The sequence below is a fragment of the Bufo gargarizans genome, chromosome 2 (assembly GCF_014858855.1).
Source record: "Bufo gargarizans isolate SCDJY-AF-19 chromosome 2, ASM1485885v1, whole genome shotgun sequence".
NCBI lineage: Eukaryota > Metazoa > Chordata > Amphibia > Anura > Bufonidae > Bufo > Bufo gargarizans.
Genome location: NC_058081.1, coordinates 51459407 through 51479067, shown reverse-complemented (window position 1 = coordinate 51479067; position 19661 = coordinate 51459407). Strand labels below are relative to the sequence as shown.

The 19661-nt window shown below is 52.0% G+C and overlaps 1 protein-coding gene across 1 annotated transcript in view; it reads left to right on the top strand.

Annotated features, from left to right (window-relative positions):
• Positions 1–19661, top strand: part of DNAH2 (dynein axonemal heavy chain 2) — a 127293-nt gene that overhangs the window by 71303 nt on the left and 36329 nt on the right. The window contains exons 36-48 of the mRNA XM_044278914.1: positions 6115–6218; positions 8534–8723; positions 9112–9292; positions 9388–9515; positions 9601–9753; positions 9832–9957; positions 11077–11295; positions 11516–11633; positions 13187–13323; positions 13415–13552; positions 15839–15997; positions 16074–16226; positions 18355–18446. Coding sequence (XP_044134849.1) covers positions 6115–6218; positions 8534–8723; positions 9112–9292; positions 9388–9515; positions 9601–9753; positions 9832–9957; positions 11077–11295; positions 11516–11633; positions 13187–13323; positions 13415–13552; positions 15839–15997; positions 16074–16226; positions 18355–18446 — 1898 coding nt within the window. The remainder of the gene's footprint in view (positions 1–6114; positions 6219–8533; positions 8724–9111; positions 9293–9387; positions 9516–9600; positions 9754–9831; positions 9958–11076; positions 11296–11515; positions 11634–13186; positions 13324–13414; positions 13553–15838; positions 15998–16073; positions 16227–18354; positions 18447–19661) is intronic.

The following is a 19661-nucleotide window of genomic DNA, read 5'->3' as shown; positions in this document are numbered from 1 at the left end:
CATATAGAAGGAGCTATGAGTCTGCTCCTCCTCCTGCAGGGTGATACATATAGAAGGAGCTATGAGTCTGCTCCTCCTCCTGCAGGGTGATACATATAGAAGGAGCGATGAGTCTGCCCCTCCTCCTGCAGGGTGATACATATAGAAGGAGCTATGAGTCTGCTCCTCCTCCTGCAGGGTGATACATATAGAAGGAGCTATGAGTCTGCTCCTCCTCCTGCAGGGTGATACATATAGAAGGAGCGATGAGTCTGCCCCTCCTCCTGCAGGGTGATACATATAGAAGGAGCTATGAGTCTGCCCCTCCTCCTGCAGGGTGATACATATAGAAGGAGCTATGAGTCTGCTCCTCCTCCTGCAGGGTGATACATATAGAAGGAGCTATGAGTCTGCCCCTCCTCCTGCAGGGTGATACATATAGAAGGAGCTATGAGTCTGCTCCTCCTCCTGCAGGGTGATACATATAGAAGGAGCTATGAGTCTGCTCCTCCTCCTGCAGGGTGATACATATAGAAGGAGCTATGAGTCTGCCCCTCCTCCTGCAGGGTGATACATATAGAAGGAGCTATGAGTCTGCTCCTCCTCCTGCAGGGTGATACATATAGAAGGAGCTATGAGTCTGCCCCTCCTCCTGCAGGGTGATACATATAGAAGGAGCTATGAGTCTGCCCCTCCTCCTGCAGGGCGATACATATAGAAGGAGCTATGAGTCTGCCCCTCCTCCTGCAGGGTGATACATATAGAAGGAGCTATGAGTCTGCTCCTCCTCCTGCAGGGTGATACATATAGAAGGAGCTATGAGTCTGCCCCTCCTCCTGCAGGGTGATACATATAGAAGGAGCTATGAGTCTGCCCCTCCTCCTGCAGGGTGATACATATAGAAGGAGCTATGAGTCTGCCCCTCCTCCTGCAGGGTGATACATATAGAAGGAGCTATGAGTCTGCCCCTCCTCCTGCAGGGTGATACATATAGAAGGAGCTATGAGTCTGCCCCTCCTCCTGCAGGGTGATACATATAGAAGGAGCTATGAGTCTGCCCCTCCTCCTGCAGGGTGATACATATAGAAGGAGCTATGAGTCTGCCCCTCCTCCTGCAGGGTGATACATATAGAAGGAGCTATGAGTCTGCCCCTCCTCCTGCAGGGTGATACATATAGAAGGAGCTATGAGTCTGCCCCTCCTCCTGCAGGGTGATACATATAGAAGGAGCTATGAGTCTGCCCCTCCTCCTGCAGGGTGATACATATAGAAGGAGCTATGAGCTATGAGTCTGCCTCCTCCTGCAGGGTGATACATATAGAAGGAGCTATGAGTCTGCCCCTCCTCCTGCAGGGTGATACATATAGAAGGAGCTATGAGTCTGCTCCTCCTCCTGCAGGGTGATACATATAGAAGGAGCTATGAGTCTGCCCCTCCTCCTGCAGGGTGATACATATAGAAGGAGCTATGAGTCTGCCCCTCCTCCTGCAGGGTGATACATATAGAAGGAGCTATGAGTCTGCCCCTCCTCCTGCAGGGTGATACATATAGAAGGAGCTATGAGTCTGTCCTCCTCCTGCAGGGTGATACATATAGAAGGAGCTATGAGTCTGCCCCTCCTCCTGCAGGGTGATACATATAGAAGGAGCTATGAGTCTGCTCCTCCTCCTGCAGGGTGATACATATAGAAGGAGCTATGAGTCTGCTCCTCCTCCTGCAGGGTGATACATATAGAAGGAGCTATGAGTCTGCCCCTCCTCCTGCAGGGTGATACATATAGAAGGAGCTATAAGTCTGCCCTCCTCCTGCAGGGTGATACATATAGGAGCTATGAGTCTGCCCCTCCTCCTGCAGGGTGATACATATAGAAGGAGCTATGAGTCTGCCCCTCCTCCTGCAGGGTGATACATATAGAAGGAGCTATGAGTCTGCCCCTCCTCCTGCAGGGTGATACATATAGAAGGAGCTATGAGTCATGCCCCTCCTCCTGCAGGGTGATACATATAGAAGGAGCTATGAGTCTGCCCCTCCTCCTGCAGGGTGATACATATAGAAGGAGCTATGAGTCTGCCCCTCCTCCTGCAGGGTGATACATATAGAAGGAGCTATGAGTCTGCCCCTCCTCCTGCAGGGTGATACATATAGAAGGAGCTATGAGTCTGCCCCTCCTCCTGCAGGGTGATACATATAGAAGGAGCTATGAGTCTGCCCCTCCTCCTGCAGGGTGATACATATAGAAGGAGCTATGAGTCTGCTCCTCCTCCTGCAGGGTGATACATATAGAAGGAGCTATGAGTCTGCCCCTCCTCCTGCAGGGTGATACATATAGAAGGAGCTATGAGTCTGCCCCTCCTCCTGCAGGGTGATACATATAGAAGGAGCTATGAGGCTGCCCCTCCTCTGCAGGGTGATACATATAGAAGGAGCTATGAGTCTGCCCCTCCTCCTGCAGGGTGATACATATAGAAGGAGCTATGAGTCTGCCCTCCTCCTGCAGGGTGAGACATATAGAAGGAGCTATGAGTCTGCTCCTCCTCCTGCAGGGTGACACATATAGAAGGAGCTATGAGTCTGCGCCCTCCTCCTGCAGGGTGGATACATATAGAAGGAGCTATGAGTCTGCCCCTCCTTCCTGCAGGGGTTGGATACATATAGAAGGAGCCTATGAGTCTGCCCCTCCCCCTGCAGGGTGATTACATATAAAGGGAGCTTATGAGTCTGCTCCTCCTCCTGCAGGGTTTAGGGGGATACAAATATAGAAGGTAGCTATGAGGCTGCCCCTCCTCCTGCAGGGGTGATACATAGAGAACTGGAGCTATGAGTCTGCTCCTCCTCCTGCAGGGTGATACATATAGAAGGAGCTATGAGTCTGCTCCTCCTCCTGCAGGGTGATACATATAGAAGCTATGAGTCTGCCCTCCTCCTGCAGGGTGATACATATAGAAGGCTATGAGTCTGCCCTCCTCCTGCAGGGTGATACATATAGAAGGAGCTATGAGTCTGCCCTCCTCCTGCAGGGTGATACATATAGAAGGAGCTATGAGTCTGCCCTCCTCCTGCAGGGTGATACATATAGAAGGAGCTATGAGTCTGCCCCTCCTCCTGCAGGGTGATACATATAGAAGGAGCTATGAGTCTGCCCTCCTCCTGCAGGGTGATACATATAGAAGGAGCTATGAGTCTGCTCCTCCTCCTGCAGGGTGATACATATAGAAGGAGCTATGAGTCTGCTCCTCCTCCTGCAGGGTGATACATATAGAAGGAGCTATGAGTCTGCCCTCTCCTCCTGCAGGGTGATACATATAGAAGGAGCTATGAGTCTGCCCTCCTCCTGCAGGGTGATACAATATAGAAGGAGCTATGAGTCAGTGCCCCCTCCTCCTGCAGGGTGATACATATAGAAGGAGCTATGAGTCTGCTCCTCCTCCTGCAGGTGATACATATAGAAGGAGCTATGAGGCTGCCCCTCCTCCTGCAGGGTGATACATATAGAAGAGCTATGAGTCTGCTCCTCCTCCTCCTGCAGGGGCTAATCATGTAGAAAGGAGCTAGTGAGTCTGTCTCCTCCTCTGCAGGGTGATACATATACGAAGAGCGATGAGTCCTGCCCCTCCTCCTGCAGGTGATATATATAGAAGGAGCGATGAGTCTGCCCCTCACTCCTGCAGGGTGATAACATATAGAAGGAGCTATGAGTCTTGCCCCTCCTCCTGCAGGGTGATACATATAGAAGGTAGCTATGAGTCTGCTCCTCCTCCTGCAGGGTGATACATATAGAAGGAGCTATGAGTCTGCCCCTCCTCCTGCAGGGTGATACATATAGAAGGAGCTATGAGTCTGCTCCCTCCTCCTGCAGGGTGATACATATAGAAGGAGCTATGAGTCTGCCCCTCCTCCTGCAGGGTGATACATATAGAAGGAGCTATGAGTCTGCCTCCTCCTCCTGCAGGGTGATACATATAGAAGGAGCTATGAGTCTGCCCCTCCTCCTGCAGGGTGATACATATAGAAGGAGCTATGAGTCTGCCCCTCCTCCTGCAGGGTGATACATATAGAAGGGAGCTATGAGTCTGCCCCTCCTCCTGCAGGGTGATACATATAGAATGAGCTATGAGTCTGCCCCTCCTCCTGCAGGGTGATACATATAGAAGGAGCTATGAGCTGCTCCTCCTCCTGCAGGGTGATACATATAGAAGGAGCTATGAGTCTGCCCTCCTCCTGCAGGGTGATACATATAGAAGGAGCTATGATCTGCTCCTCCTCCTGCAGGGTGAATACATATAGAAGAGCTATGAGTCGTGCCCCTCCTCCTGCAGGGTGATACATATAGAAGGAGCTATGAGTCTGCCCCTCCTCCTGCAGGGTGATACATATAGAAGGAGCTATGAGTCTGCCTCCTCCTCCTGCAGGGTGATACATATAGAAGGAGCTATGAGTCTGCCCTCCTCCTGCAGGGTGATACATATAGAAGGAGCTATGAGTCTGGCCCCTCCTCCTGCAGGGTCGATACATATAGACGGAGCTATGAGTCTGCCCTCCTCCTGCAGGGTGATACATATAGAAGGAGCTAGAGTCTGCTCCTCCTCCTGCAGGGTGATACATATAGAAGGAGCTATGAGTCTGCCCCTCTCGGGGAAAGGAGCTATGGTCTGCCCTCCTCTGCAGGGTGATACATATAGAAGGAGCTATGAGTCTGCCCCTCCTCCTGCAGGGTGATACATATAGAAGGAGCTATGAGTCTGCCCCTCCTCCTGCAGGGTGATACATATAGAAGGAGCTATGAGTCTGCCCCTCCTCCTGCAGGGTGATACATATAGAAGGAGCTATGAGTCTGCCCCTCCTCCTGCAGGGTGATACATATAGAAGGAGCTATGAGTCTGCCCCTCCTCCTGCAGGGTGATACATATAGAAGGAGCTATGAGTCTGCTCCTCCTCCTGCAGGGTGATACATATAGAAGGAGCTATGAGTCTGCCCCCTCCTCCTGCAGGGTGATACATATAGAAGGAGCTATGAGTCTGCCCCTCCTCCTGCAGGTGGTGATACATATAGAAGGAGCTATGAGTCTGCCCCTCCTCCTGCAGGGTGATACATATAGAAGGAGCTATGAGTCTGCCCTCCTCCTGCAGGGTGATACATATAGAAGGAGCTATGAGTCTGCCCCTCCTCCTGCAGGGTGATACATATAGAAGGAGCTATGAGTCTGCTCCTCCTCCTGCAGGGTGATACATATAGAAGGAGCTATGAGTCTGCTCCTCCTCCTGCAGGGTGATACATATAGAAGGAGCTATGAGTCTGCCCCTCCTCCTGCAGGGTGATACATATAGAAGGAGCTATGAGTCTGCCCCTCCTCCTGCAGGGTGATACATATAGAAGGAGCTATGAGTCTGCCCCTCCTCCTGCAGGGTGATACATATAGAAGGAGCTATGAGTCTGCCCCTCCTCCTGCAGGGTGATACATATAGAAGGAGTGAGTATGCCCCTCTCTGCAGGGATCCTATAGGAAGGAGCTATGAGTCTGCCCCTCCTCCTGCAGGGTGATACATATAGAAGGAGCTATGAGTCTGCCCCTCCCTCCTGCAGGGTGATACATATAGAAGGAGCTATGAGTCTGCCCCTCCTCCTGCAGGGTGATACATATAGAAGGAGCTATGAGTCTGCCCCTCCTCCTGCAGGGTGATACATATAGAAGGAGCTATGAGTCTGCCCCTCCTCCTGCAGGGTGATACTATAGAAGGAGCTATGAGTCTGCCCCTCCTCCTGCAGGGTGATACATATAGAAGGAGCTATGAGTCTGCCCCTCCTCCTGACAGGGTGATACATATAGAAGGAGCTATGAGTCTGCCCCTCCTCCTGCAGGGTGATACATATAGAAGGAGCTATGAGTCTGCCCCTCCTCCTGCAGGGTGATCACTATAGAAGGAGCTATTGAGTCTGCCCCCTCCTCCTGCAGGGTGGATACATATAGAAGTGAGCTATGGAGTCTGCCCCGTCCTCCTGCAGGGTGATACATATAGAAGGAGCTATGAGTCTGCCCCTCCTCCTGCAGGGTGATACATATAGAAGGAGCTATGAGTCTGTGGTATCAGAGTGTCAGTTGTTGAATGCTGTGTACTTTGCTCTCTCTTTCTCTATAGGAAATTGATGACTGTCTCGTTAGACAGACTAACACTCAGTTCCAGTATGGATATGAGTACCTGGGGAATTCTGGACGCCTGGTGATCACTCCTTTGACTGACAGGTATATATAGGGGTATACAGCAGGTATATAGGGGGCTCCTCTTCCTCCATGTAGCGGTAACATGGCCTGGCGCAGCCTGATATCTCGGTCAGTCCGACCGTCATACACCGCCTGCACCTTCACCGTCCATGTATCAGTGCCCCTCTATGTCTGACCCCACGGGTGTTACATGTCTCTCCCCACCGCCTGCACCTTCACCCTCCATGTATCAGTGCCCCTCTATGTCTGACCCCACAGGTGTTACATGCCTCTCCCCACCGCCTGCACCTTCACCTTCTATGTATCAGTGCCCCTCTATGTCTGACCCCACCGCCTGCACCTTCACCCTCCATGTATCAGTGCCCCTCTATGTCTGACCCCACGGGTGTTACATGACTCTACCCACCGCCTGCACCTTCACTCTCCATGTATCAGTGCCCCTCTATGTCTGACCCCACGGGTGTTACATGTCTCTCCCCACCGCCTGCACCTTCACCCTCCATGTATCAGTGCCCCTCTATGTCTGACCCCACAGGTGTTACATGCCTCTCCTCACCGCCTGCACCTTCACCTTCCATGTATCAGTGCCCCTCTATGTCTGACCCCACGGGTGTTACATGCCTCTCCTCACCGCCTGCACCTTCACCTTCCATGTATCAGTGCCCCTCTATGTCTGACTCCACCGCCTGCACCTTCACCCTCCATGTATCAGTGCCCCTCTATGTCTGACTCCACCGCCTGCACCTTCACCTTCCATGTATCAGTGCCCCTCTATGTCTGACCCCACAGGTGTTACATGTCTCTCCCCACCGCCTGCACCTTCACCTTCCATGTATCAGTGCCCCTCTATGTCTGACTCCACCGCCTGCACCTTCACCTTCCATGTATCAGTGCCCCTCTATGTCTGACCCCACAGGTGTTACATGACTCTCCCCACCACCTGCACCTTCACCTTCCATGTATCAGTGCCTTTCTATGTCTGACCCCACAGGTGTTACATGACTCTACCCACCGCCTGCACCTTCACCCTCCATGTATCAGTGCCCCTCTATGTCTGACCCCACGGGTGTTACATGACTCTACCCACCGCCTGCACCTTCACCCTCCATGTATCAGTGCCCCTCTATGTCTGACTCCACCGCCTGCACCTTCACCGTCCATGTATCAGTGCCCCTCTATGTCTGACCCCATGGGTGTTACATGTCTCTCCTCACCGCCTGCACCTTCACCCTCCATGTATCAGTGCCCCTCTATGTCTGACCCCACGGGTGTTACATGTCTCTCCTCACCGCCTGCACCTTCACCTTCCATGTATCAGTGCCCCTCTATGTCTGACCCCACGGGTGTTACATGTCTCTCCTCACCGCCTGCACCTTCACCTTCCATGTATCAGTGCCCCTCTATGTCTGACTCCACCGCCTGCACCTTCACCCTCCATGTATCAGTGCCCCTCTATGTCTGACCCCATGGGTGTTACATGTCTCTCCTCACCGCCTGCACCTTCACCCTCCATGTATCAGTGCCCCTCTATGTCTGACCCCACGGGTGTTACATGTCTCTCCTCACCGCCTGCACCTTCACCTTCCATGTATCAGTGCCCCTCTATGTCTGACCCCACCGCCTGCACCTTCACCTTCCATGTATCAGTGCCCCTCTATGTCTGACCCCACCGCCTGCACCTTCACCTTCCATGTATCAGTGCCCCTCTATGTCTGACCCCACCGCCTGCACCTTCACCCTCCATGTATCAGTGCCCCTCTATGTCTGACCCCACAGGTGTTACATGTCTCTCCCCACCGCCTGCACCTTCACCTTCCATGTATCAGTGCCCCTCTATGTCTGACCCCACCGCCTGCACCTTCACCTTCCATGTATCAGTGCCCCTCTATGTCTGACCCCACCGCCTGCACCTTCACCCTCCATGTATCAGTGCCCCTCTATGTCTGACCCCACAGGTGTTACATGACTCTCCCCACCGCCTGCACCTTCACCTTCTATGTATCAGTGCCCCTCTATGTCTGACTCCACCGCCTGCACCTTCACCCTCCATGTATCAGTGCCCCTCTATGTCTGACTCCACCGCCTGCACCTTCACCTTCCATGTATCAGTGCCCCTCTATGTCTGACCCCACGGGTGTTACATGTCTCTCCCCACCGCCTGCACCTTCACCTTCCATGTATCAGTGCCCCTCTATGTCTGACCTCACCGCCTGCACCTTCACCCTCCATGTATCAGTGCCCCTCTATGTCTGACCCCACAGGTGTTACATGTCTCTCCCCACCGCCTGCACCTTCACCCTCCATGTATCAGTGCCCCTCTATGTCTGACCCCACAGGTGTTACATGACTCTCACCACCGCTCTGCACCTTCACCGCGGAGGATCTCCTAAGGGCCCGGCTGGTACCGGAAAGACGGAGACGGTGAAAGATCTGGGGAAGGCGCTGGGGATGTATGTGATCGTGGTGAACTGCTCTGAAGGCCTGGACTATAAGTCCATGGGCAGGATGTACTCCGGTCTGGCTCAGGTGAGGACCCTCGCCATGATATGTGACATTATCTCTTTCACCTCCAGTCTCCGCTTCAAGTATTTTATCTTCAGTCACATCCAAAGCTCCATTTACAGGTTTACATGTCATTTTACGTTTTTATTAGACGCATCCTGCCTTACATTCTGATCGCATCCAGAGCTGCATTCACAATTCTGCTACCTTACTATGAGAGAACTACAACCACAATGTAACAGGATCTCCGCTACGAGCGCTTTGTCTGCTAGTATTGTGAATGCAGCTCTGGATGTGACTGGAGTGTCACATATACGCTGTTGCTGTAGGTATGTAGATTTGGACTGTAGAGTGGTGATTATCTATGTCTCCGATGCCACCCTGACAATACCCGTCTACATTTCTGCTCCAGACTGGCGCTTGGGGTTGCTTTGATGAATTCAATCGCATCAACATTGAAGTCCTGTCAGTGGTCGCCCAGCAGATCCTCTCCATCTTGTCTGCGCTGGCCTCTAACCTGACCCGATTTGTATTTGAGGGCAGAGAGATCAACTTGGTGTGGTCTTGTGGTATCTTCATCACCATGAACCCAGGTAAGTAGACCAATCAATAGCTTCTCTGCTCCACTCCCACTATTTGCCATTGAACGACTTCTGAAATGCTCGCTGATGTCCAACTTACCTCTCAGGCTACGCCGGCCGCACCGAGCTCCCCGACAACCTCAAGTCCATGTTCAGACCCATCTCCATGGTGGTTCCAGACTCCACTCTGATCGCAGAGATCATCCTGTTTGGAGAAGGGTTCAGTAACTGTAAGGTAATGCCACTGACATGTGGAACAGGGGTCGTCGGCCCACACAGTCGCCAGGGCAGAGGTCACATTTTGGGGTTTTGTCTGGCAGCTCCTGGCTAAGAAGGTCTACACCTTGTACTCCCTGGCCGTGCAGCAGCTCTCCAAGCAGGACCACTATGACTTTGGGCTGAGAGCCCTGACCTCGTTGCTGCGGTACGCTGGAAGGAAGCGCAGAGTCCGGCCAGACTTGTCTGACGAGGAGGTGAGTGTAGTGTGGCACCGGGTCACGTGGGCACGTGTAGCCTCACGTTCACACCTGTCTTTTCACTCCTGCCTACAGATCCTGCTGATGTCCATGAAGGATATGAACATCGCCAAGCTAACCTCAGTCGACCTTCCTCTGTTTAATGGGATCATGCAGGATTTGTTCCCCGGGATCGACACTCCACCTGTGGAATACGGAAAGGTGAGTCCAGCACCTGGTGGTCCAGAAATCCTTGTCACTGCCAGAGTAACAGGGATTTACCTGACCGTCCACCACTTAAAGGGGTTGTCTGAGATCTGAGGATAGTGTAACTAATTCCCAGCGGACGCTCGTTCTATTCAGTTCATGTGCTTTTTTATTCTAAAACGCGTCCTTTTTGATTGGATATACTTATTGGAATAAAAAAGCACATGAACTGAATAGAACGAGCGTCCGCTGGGAATTTGTTACATTGTTCTCTGGAGCTCCCTCCTTCCCGTGCCGGCGCGCACTAGAGTCGAGTGCCGAACATCTTCCTGCTTCTCCTTAGGATCGGTCAGCAATATCTGATCAGTGGGGGTCTGACTTCCAATCATCTGTTTGAAGAAACCATGGTGTTTCGGTGAGCGCTGTGGCCTCCTCGATGCTTACTAAGCACAGCGCCGTACAATGTGTAGTGGCTGTGCTTGGTATTGCATCTCACTGAGCTGCGCCTAGGCCACATGACCAATGTATGGTGATGACACTGGCTTAGTAAGGCTGTGTTCACATCTGCGGTTTTGCCTCCGGCAGTCTGTTCCGTCGAAGAAACAGACTGCCAGAGTTTACTATATCCGGCCCAGCTGGATACCACCGCATACCGCCTGTTCCCCAATTTACTGTAATAGGATCTGCCAGCGATCCGGACGCTTAGCGGCATACATGGCGGCTTTCGGCCGGATAAAAAATTTGGCATGTAGCATTTTTTTGTCTTCCCAAAGGACGGCTTGTACGCTGGATGCAGTGAATTCTGGCACTGTTCCCCCAACGGGGTGTGAACGCAGCCTAAGAGGCAGCAGGCCAGGGTCCCTGGAGTTGGACCCCCACTAATCAGATATTGATGACCTATGAGGATAGGCCATGAGGGGGACTACTGGTATCACATCCTGGCTTCTAATAGGGACTCTGTGCAGTTCTGAATGTGTACGAAGTGTACAAGACACGAAGCAGGACATGATGGTGTTGCTCTGGGTTCAGCTAGAAGGTGTTGTGGTCCTCCTGAGAATAAAGCGCTGATAAGTGAAGTTTGGATGCTTCCATCCTCAGTATCTCAGTTTATATTTCCATATCGTGTCCTCTCAGCTACGTGAACAGATCGAACAAGAGCTTCGTCTCTCCGGCCTGCAAGTTACGCCTTTCACGGTCACCAAAGTCATCCAGCTGTACGAAACCAAGAGCTCCCGTCACTCCTGCATGATCGTGGGGAGGACATGCAGTGGAAAGACCACTACGTGGCGCTGCCTGCAGGCAGCACTATCTGCACTCCACCGCGGCGGGGACACTAACTACAATCTTGTGCGGGTGAGAGAGTCTTGTCGGTCAAAGTGTCCCATCTTTAGAGTGCCATAAGTGGTGTGACCCTGAGCAAAGCCGCCCTCCAGGAGAAAGAAGGAAACCTGGTGGGAAGAACATATGTCAGGCTTTTGTTTGTAGACCACTTGTCCCAGTTCATCCGTCCACGTAACTGGCGCTTTGCATTATAGTAGACCTTCTCTTTTTTGAGTTTATCTTCCCTTCACAGGATTTCCCCTTGAACCCTAAAGCCGTGTCACTAGGGGAGCTGTATGGAGAATACGACCTGGCGACCAACGAGTGGACAGACGGCATACTCTCCAGTCTCATGAGGACAGCCTGTGCAGGTGTCTATTTCATACGTATATCATTTTCATTTATTTTAAAACAAATTTTTCCAGGACATTGCAAGTAATAAAGTATTTACAATACAGAGAGTGTGTAAGCAGGGGTTGTACAATACAGAGAGTGTGTAAGCAGGGGCCGTACAATACAGAGAGTGTGTAAGCAGGGGCCGTACAATACAGAGAGTGTGTAAGCAGGGGCCGTACAATACAGAGAGTGTGTAAGCAGGGGCCGTACAATACAGAGAGTGTGTAAGCAGGGGCCCTACAATACAGAGAGTGTGTAAGCAGGGGCCCTACAATACAGAGAGTGTGTAAGCAGGGGCCGTACAATACAGGGGATGTGTAAGCAGGGGCCCTACAATACAGGGGATGTGTAAGCAGGGGCCGTACAATACAGGGGATGTGTAAGCAGGGGCCGTACAATACAGGGGATGTGTAAGCAGGGGCCGTACAATACAGGGGATGTGTAAGCAGGGGCCGTACAATACAGGGGATGTGTAAGCAGGGGCCGTACAATACAGGGGATGTGTAAGCAGGGGCCGTACAATACAGGGGATGTGTAAGCAGGGGCCGTACAATACAGGGGATGTGTAAGCAGGGGCCGTACAATACAGGGGATGTGTAAGCAGGGGCCGTACAATACAGGGGATGTGTAAGCAGGGGCCGTACAATACAGGGGATGTGTAAGCAGGGGCCGTACAATACAGGGGATGTGTAAGCAGGGGCCGTACAATACAGGGTGTAAGCAGGGGCCGTACAATACAGGGAGTGTGTAAGCAGGGGCCGTACAATACAGGGAGTGTGTAAGCAGGGGCCGTACAATACAGGGAGTGTGTAAGCAGGGGCCGTACAATACAGGGGATGTGTAAGCAGGGGCCGTACAATACAGGGAGTGTGTAAGCAGGGGCCGTACAATACAGGGAGTGTGTAAGCAGGGGCCGTACAATACAGGGAGTGTGTAAGCAGGGGCCGTACAATACAGGGAGTGTGTAAGCAGGGGCCGTACAATACAGGGGATGTGTAAGCAGGGGCCGTACAATACAGGGGATGTGTAAGCAGGGGCCGTACAATACAGGGGATGTGTAAGCAGGGGCCGTACAATACAGGGGATGTGTAAGCAGGGGCCGTACAATACAGGGGATGTGTAAGCAGGGGCCGTACAATACAGGGGATGTGTAAGCAGGGGCCGTACAATACAGGGGATGTGTAAGCAGGGGCCGTACAATACAGGGTGTAAGCAGGGGCCGTACAATACAGGGTGTAAGCAGGGGCCGTACAATACAGGGAGTGTGTAAGCAGGGGCCGTACAATACAGGGAGTGTGTAAGCAGGGGCCGTACAATACAGGGAGTGTGTAAGCAGGGGCCGTACAATACAGGGAGTGTGTAAGCAGGGGCCGTACAATACAGGGGGTGTGTAAGCAGGGGCCGTACAATACAGGGAGTGTGTAAGCAGGGGCCGTACAATACAGGGGACGTGTAGGAAAGGGCACAATATACAGACGTTCAGCAGGATCCTCCCATATCTGCTGGATTCTGGACATTTCTCTTACAGATGAGAAGCCGGATGAGAAGTGGATCGTGTTTGATGGCCCTGTGGACACTCTGTGGATCGAGAGCATGAATTCTGTAATGGACGACAACAAAGTCCTGACTCTCATTAACGGGGAGAGGATAGCCATGCCTGAGCAGGTGAGCTCACCGCCATGTCCGGCCCCATGAGCTGACAATCCATCCCACAGCCTGGTGCCCATTCATCTCCGAGCTCCTTCCCTTCTTTCAGGTGTCCTTGTTGTTTGAAGTGGCCGATCTTGCAGTTGCCTCCCCAGCTACGGTATCGCGTTGCGGTATGGTGTACACGGACTATACCAGTCTAGGGTGGAAGCCATACGTCCAGTCCTGGCTGGAGAAGAGAGGAAAGGTAAGTACCCGATTCCTGTAGTTTGTACTCCTTTATCTGACTGTATACTATATAGTAGTATATACCGTACAGTATAGCATATTCTGCATGGCGTAACACTGTTTCTTCAAAGAAAGCTCGGCTGTAAAGCATGTTCTGCTGTGAAAATGATGCTTTACCCCACAAAGCATGCTCTCTACTGCAAAGCATGCTCTCTACTGGAAACCATTCTCTCTACTGGAAAGAATTCTCTACTGCAAAGCATGCTCTCTACTGTAAACCATGCTTTCTTCTGTAAAGCATACTCTCTACAACAAAGCATGCTCTCTACTGGAAAGAATTCTCTACTGCAAACCATGCTCTCTTCTGTAAAGCCTGTTCTCTACTGGAAAGCATGCTCTCTACAACAAAGCATGTTCTCTACTGGAAACCATGTTCTCTACTGTGAAGCATGTTCTCTACTGTGAAACATGTTCTCTACTGGAAAGCATGCTCTCTACTGCAACTAGTAAGATACACAGAAAAAAAATGATTATGCTCGGGACCTTTTCTGTGTTGGATGTCCAAGTAACAGGTGCTAGGAGATGAGAAATCTTGTACAATGGTTAAAAACACATACCTACGCGTTTCGGGCATAGTATGGCTTGTTCTTAATCACAGTATACTGTAAAGCATGCTCACATAGCAGCTGTAAAACATGCTTTGCTTTGAAAACCACACTAGTTACTGCAGAACTTTCTTCCACAAAGCATGCTCTCTACAATAAAACACGCTCTCTATAGCAATGCATTTTCTGTACAACAAAGCATGCTCTCTACTGCAAAGCATGCTGTATACAGCAATACATGCTCTCTACTGCAAAGCATGTTCTTTACAGTAAAGCATGCCCTCTACAACAAACTATGCCATCTACAGCAAAGCATGTTCTTTACTGCAAAGCATGCCCTCTACAGCAAAGTATGTTCTTTACAGTAAAGCATGCCCTCTACAGCAAAGTATGTTCTTTACAGTAAAGCATGCCCTCTACAGAAAAGTATGTTCTTTACAGTAAAGCATGCCCTCTACAGCAAAGTATGTTCTTTACAGTAAAGCATGCCCTCTACAGCAAAGTATGTTCTTTACAGTAAAGCATGCCCTCTACAGTAAAGCATGTTCTTTACAGTAAAGCATGCCCTCTACAGAAAAGTATGCAATCTACTGCAAAGCATGGTCTCCACAGCAATACATGCCTTCTACAGCAATGCATGTTCTTTACTGCAAAGCATGCCCTCTACAGCAAAGCATGTTCTTTACAGTAAAGCATGCCCTCTACAGAAAAGTATGCAATCTACTGCAAAGCATGGTCTCCACAGCAAAGCATGCCCTCTACAGCAAAGCATGTTCTTTACAGTAAAGCATGCCCTCTACAGAAAAGTATGCAATCTACTGCAAAGCATGGTCTCCACAGCAATACATGCCCTCTACAGCAAAGCATGTTCTTTACAGTAAAGCATGCCCTCTACAGCAAAGTATGTTCTTTACAGTAAAGCATGCCCTCGACAGCAAAGTATGCAATCTACTGCAAAGCATGGTCTCCACAGCAAAGCATGCCCTCTACAGCAAAGCATGTTCTTTACAGTAAAGCATGCCCTCTACAGAAAAGTATGCAATCTACTGCAAAGCATGGTCTCCACAGCAATACATGCCCTCTACAGCAATGCGTGTTCTTTACTGCAAAGCATGCCCTCTACAGCAAAGCATGTTCTTTACTGCAAAGCATGCCCTCTACAGCAAACTATGTTCTTTACAGTAAAGCATGCCCTCTACAGAAAAGTATGTTCTTTACAGTAAAGCATGCCCTCTACAGCAAAGCATGCCCTCTACAGCAAAGTATGTTCTTTACAGTAAAGCATGCCCTCGACAGCAAAGCATGTTCTTTACTGCAAAGCATGTTCTTTACTGCAAAGCATGCCCTCTACAGCAAAGTATGTTCTTTACAGTAAAGCATGCCCTGTACAAAAAAGTATGCAATCTACTGCAAAGCATGGTCTCCACAGCAATACATGCCTTCTACAGCAATGCATGTTCTTTACTACATAGTATACAATCTACTGCAAAGCATTGTCTCCACAGCATAGAAAACTTTCTACAACAAAGTATGTTCTCTTCTTCAAGGCATGGTCTCCATTGAAAAGCATGCTCTCTACAGCATAGCACGTTCTCACAGCATGCCTTCTATTACTGAGTATTCCTTCTACAGCAGACCCCAGTTATAACCCCCTTCAGGTGGAGACGGGCTTCTCTGACCTCCTTCTTTCCTCTGCACAGGCAGAAGCAGAGCCGCTGCAGCGCATGTTCGATAAGTATATTGGGCGTATTCTAGATTACAAGAGACTTAACTGCAAGGACCTCGTCCCACAGGAAGAGACCAGTGGGGTCATCTCTCTCTGCAAACTCTATGACTCTCTTGCCACACCTGATAATGGGGTGAGTATGTCGGGGCTTGCCTTTCTCCAGGGCCTGAGGTTTGTTCCTCTTTCACCTGTGACGTGTCCTCCTGTAGGTGAACCCCGCTGACTCGGACAACTACAGCCGGATGGTGGAGCTCTGGTTCTTATTCTGCATGATCTGGTCCGTCTGTGCGTCAGTGGATGAAGATGGAAGGAGGAAAATCGACAACTTCCTGAGAGAGCTGGAAGGAAGCTTCCCCAATAAGGTGAGTAAAGATTCACCCACAGAGAGGGGGCGGCCGAGCCTCACAGAGAGGGGGCGGCCGAGCCTCACACAGAGGGGGCGGCTCAGAGCCACACAGAGGGGGCGGCTCAGAGCCACACAGAGGGGGCGGCTCAGAGCCACACAGAGGGGGCGGCTCAGAGCCACACAGAGGGGGCGGCTCAGAGCCACACAGAGGGGGCGGCTCAGAGCCACACAGAGGGGGCGGCTCAGAGCCACACAGAGGGGGCGGCTCAGAGCCACACAGAGGGGGCGGCTCAGAGCCACACAGAGGGGGCGGCTCAGAGCCACACAGAGGGGGCGGCTCAGAGCCACACAGAGGGGGCGTCTCAGAGCCACACAGAGGGGGCGGCTCAGAGCCACACAGAGGGGGCGGCTCAGAGCCACACAGAGGGGGCGGCCGAGCCTCACACAGAGGGGGCGGCTCAGAGCCACACAGAGGGGGCGGCTCAGAGCCACACAGAGGGGGCGGCTCAGAGCCACACAGAGGGGGCGGCTCAGAGCCACACAGAGGGGGCGGCTCAGAGCCACACAGAGGGGGCGGCTCAGAGCCACACAGAGGGGGCGGCTCAGAGCCACACAGAGGGGGTGGCTCAGAGCCACACAGAGGGGGCGGCGCAGAGCCACACAGAGGGGGCGGCTCAGAGCCACACAGAGGGGGCGTCTCAGAGCCACACAGAGGGGGCGACTCAGAGCCACACAGAGGGGGCGGCCGAGCCACACAGAGCCTCACATTGGGGGCGGCCGAGCCACACAGAGGGGGAGGCCACAGAGGGGGCGGCTCAGAGCCACACAGAGGGGGCGGCTCAGAGCCACACAGAGGGGGCGGCCGAGCCACACAGAGGGGTCGGCTCAGAGCCACACAGAGCCTCACATTGGGGGCGGCCGAGCCACACAGAGGGGGAGGCCACAGAGGGGGCGGCAGAGCCACACAGAGGGACTGGCAGAGCCACACAGAGGGACTGGCAGAGCCACACAGAGGGACTGGCAGAGCCACACAGAGGGACTGGCAGAGCCACACAGAGGGACTGGCAGAGCCACACAGAGGGACTGGCAGAGCCACACAGAGGGACCGGCAGAGCCACACAGAGAGGGCGGCCGAGCCAGGGAGAGGGGGCCGCAGAATCACGCAGAGGGGACTCAGAGCCACACAGAGGGACTGGCCGAGCCACACAGAGGGACTGGCTGAGCCACACAGAGGGGGCCGCAGAATCACACAGGGGGGACGCAGAGCCACACAGAGGGGACCGCAGAATCACACAAGGGGGACTCAGAGCCACACAGAGGGGTCAACAGAACTTCACTGGAGCTGGAGCATTGAGATTTCATTTTAAAGGGGTTTTGCCGGGCTTACATCCTGATGACCTGTGCGGGTCCTACTCCTGGCACCCCCGCCAATCATCTGTTTGAATGGGGCCCTGTACATTGTATAGCGTCTGTGCCCGGTCTTACAGCTCAGAAGGGCAATGTGACTGATGAACATGATGTCCCAGGCCTGAAGAAGAGGCCAGAGCACCACAGCCCCTCAGAAGGGTGATTGGTGGGGATTCCGGGAGTCAGACTCCCACCGATCTGATAGGGACGGCCTACCCAGAGAATAGGAAAACCCCTTTAACACCCCGGTCGTTATTCCACTCTGCGCCTCTACGACTCTACGCATTTCAGCTGTCAGGTGACTGGGTAGCTCTGGATTATGAGCCTCTGGTAACTGAAGTGGTAGAAGCTGCTCATTAGAAGGGGGTTCACATACTTTTCCATGTGATGTGTATCCTTGCTCATGAATGGACCGGCCGGTCTCCGATCTTGTCCGATCCGGTCACAGCTGTACTTGCCCCTCTGAAACGCCCTTTAGACCTGGTGATGATATGTGGATGGTGCAGCAGAGGGCACTGGCCGGTACCCAACATCTGATATAGGCAATGCAGTCAGCCGCATGAGGCGGGGAGGGATGGGCAGCTTAGGGGCAGTAGTCACTGAAGGTCTCCATAGAGGTGAGTGGAACTGTTTTCTTTGTTCTGTGGATAAACAGCGCCACTCCTGTGCACAGGCTGCATCCGGTACTGCAGCTCAGCACCATTCTCTTGACTTGTTACCCTCTTGTCACATTTCAGGACACTGTGTATGAATATTTTGTGGATCCCAAAAGCAAGAACTGGCTGAATTTTGAGGAGCGGCTGCCCAAGGGTTGGAGGATCCCGGCCAAGTAAGTTAGAAGAAACCGTATGTACTGACTCTTCTCTCCGTCACAGTCATCATGGCTTCTCTACCCCTCCCCCCTTTATAGTGCACGTCCTGAGTCTTAGACTTCATGTTTAATTTCTTCCATTTTCAGGATCCCTGCTTACTGGTAGTGAATGGAATTACTAATTGTTTGCATTCAAAAGCTGAAAATCCATTCTGACCTAATGAGCTGAGAACTTGTTACAGTGTATCGGTGTAGGCCGCTCTTAGAACCAATTGAAGTCTATGCGGGGCTATTCACATGACTGTTTTTTTAATGGCCAGTGAATAGCAGGCGTCAGAAGATAGGACACGTCCTGTTATTGGCTGTTTTCACAGGCAGACGGACCACTAAAATCAGTGGGGCCTTATGCAAAACGGGCTACGAGGACTTTTCAGGGGTTAAAATAAAATAAAAAATACTCTCCTCAACCACTTGCACTCACAGGGACACTCGCTCCTCACCGGATGCAGCAGGACCTGTGGTGACGTCACATGATCACGCTGGGAGCACAGGTCCTGCAGCATCCAGCGAGGAGTGAGCGTCTCTCTGCATGTGGATGATGGGTCGGGGACTAAAGGGGCATTTTATAGCACTGGGGACATAAAGGGGGTCATTGTCTATACTGGGAGACACAAAGGGGGGTAGCTATACTGTGGGACACAAAGGGGGGTCCTTATCTATACTGGGGGCATAAAGGGGGTCATTATACTGTGGGCAGAAAGATGGCCATTATCTATACAGGGGGGTACAAAGGGAGTCATTATATATACTGGGGGCAAAAAGGGGGTCATTATACTGGTGGACACAAAGGGGGTCATTATACTGGGGGGCACCAAGGGGGTCATTATCTATACTGTTGGCACAAAGGGTGTAATTTTACTGGGGGCGTAAAGGTGCCACTATCTATACTGGTGGACAAAAAGGGGGTCATTATCTATACAAGGGGGGTGGGGGAAACAAAGGGGGTCATTATCTGTATTGGGCCAGCGGAATTATGGAGCGGACACCAGTGCCAATATTTCACTGGCGCCACGTAGTTTCTGCCTCCCATTTATTTCAGTGGAAGGCAGCGCTGAAGATCACAGGGCAGCAGGTTTAAACCATGGCCGTGCCGAGAATGGACATGTTCGGGTAGCCACGCCAAAATTCCGCTGGCAAAGACCACCGTGTGAACAGGCCCTAACAACTTTAGTC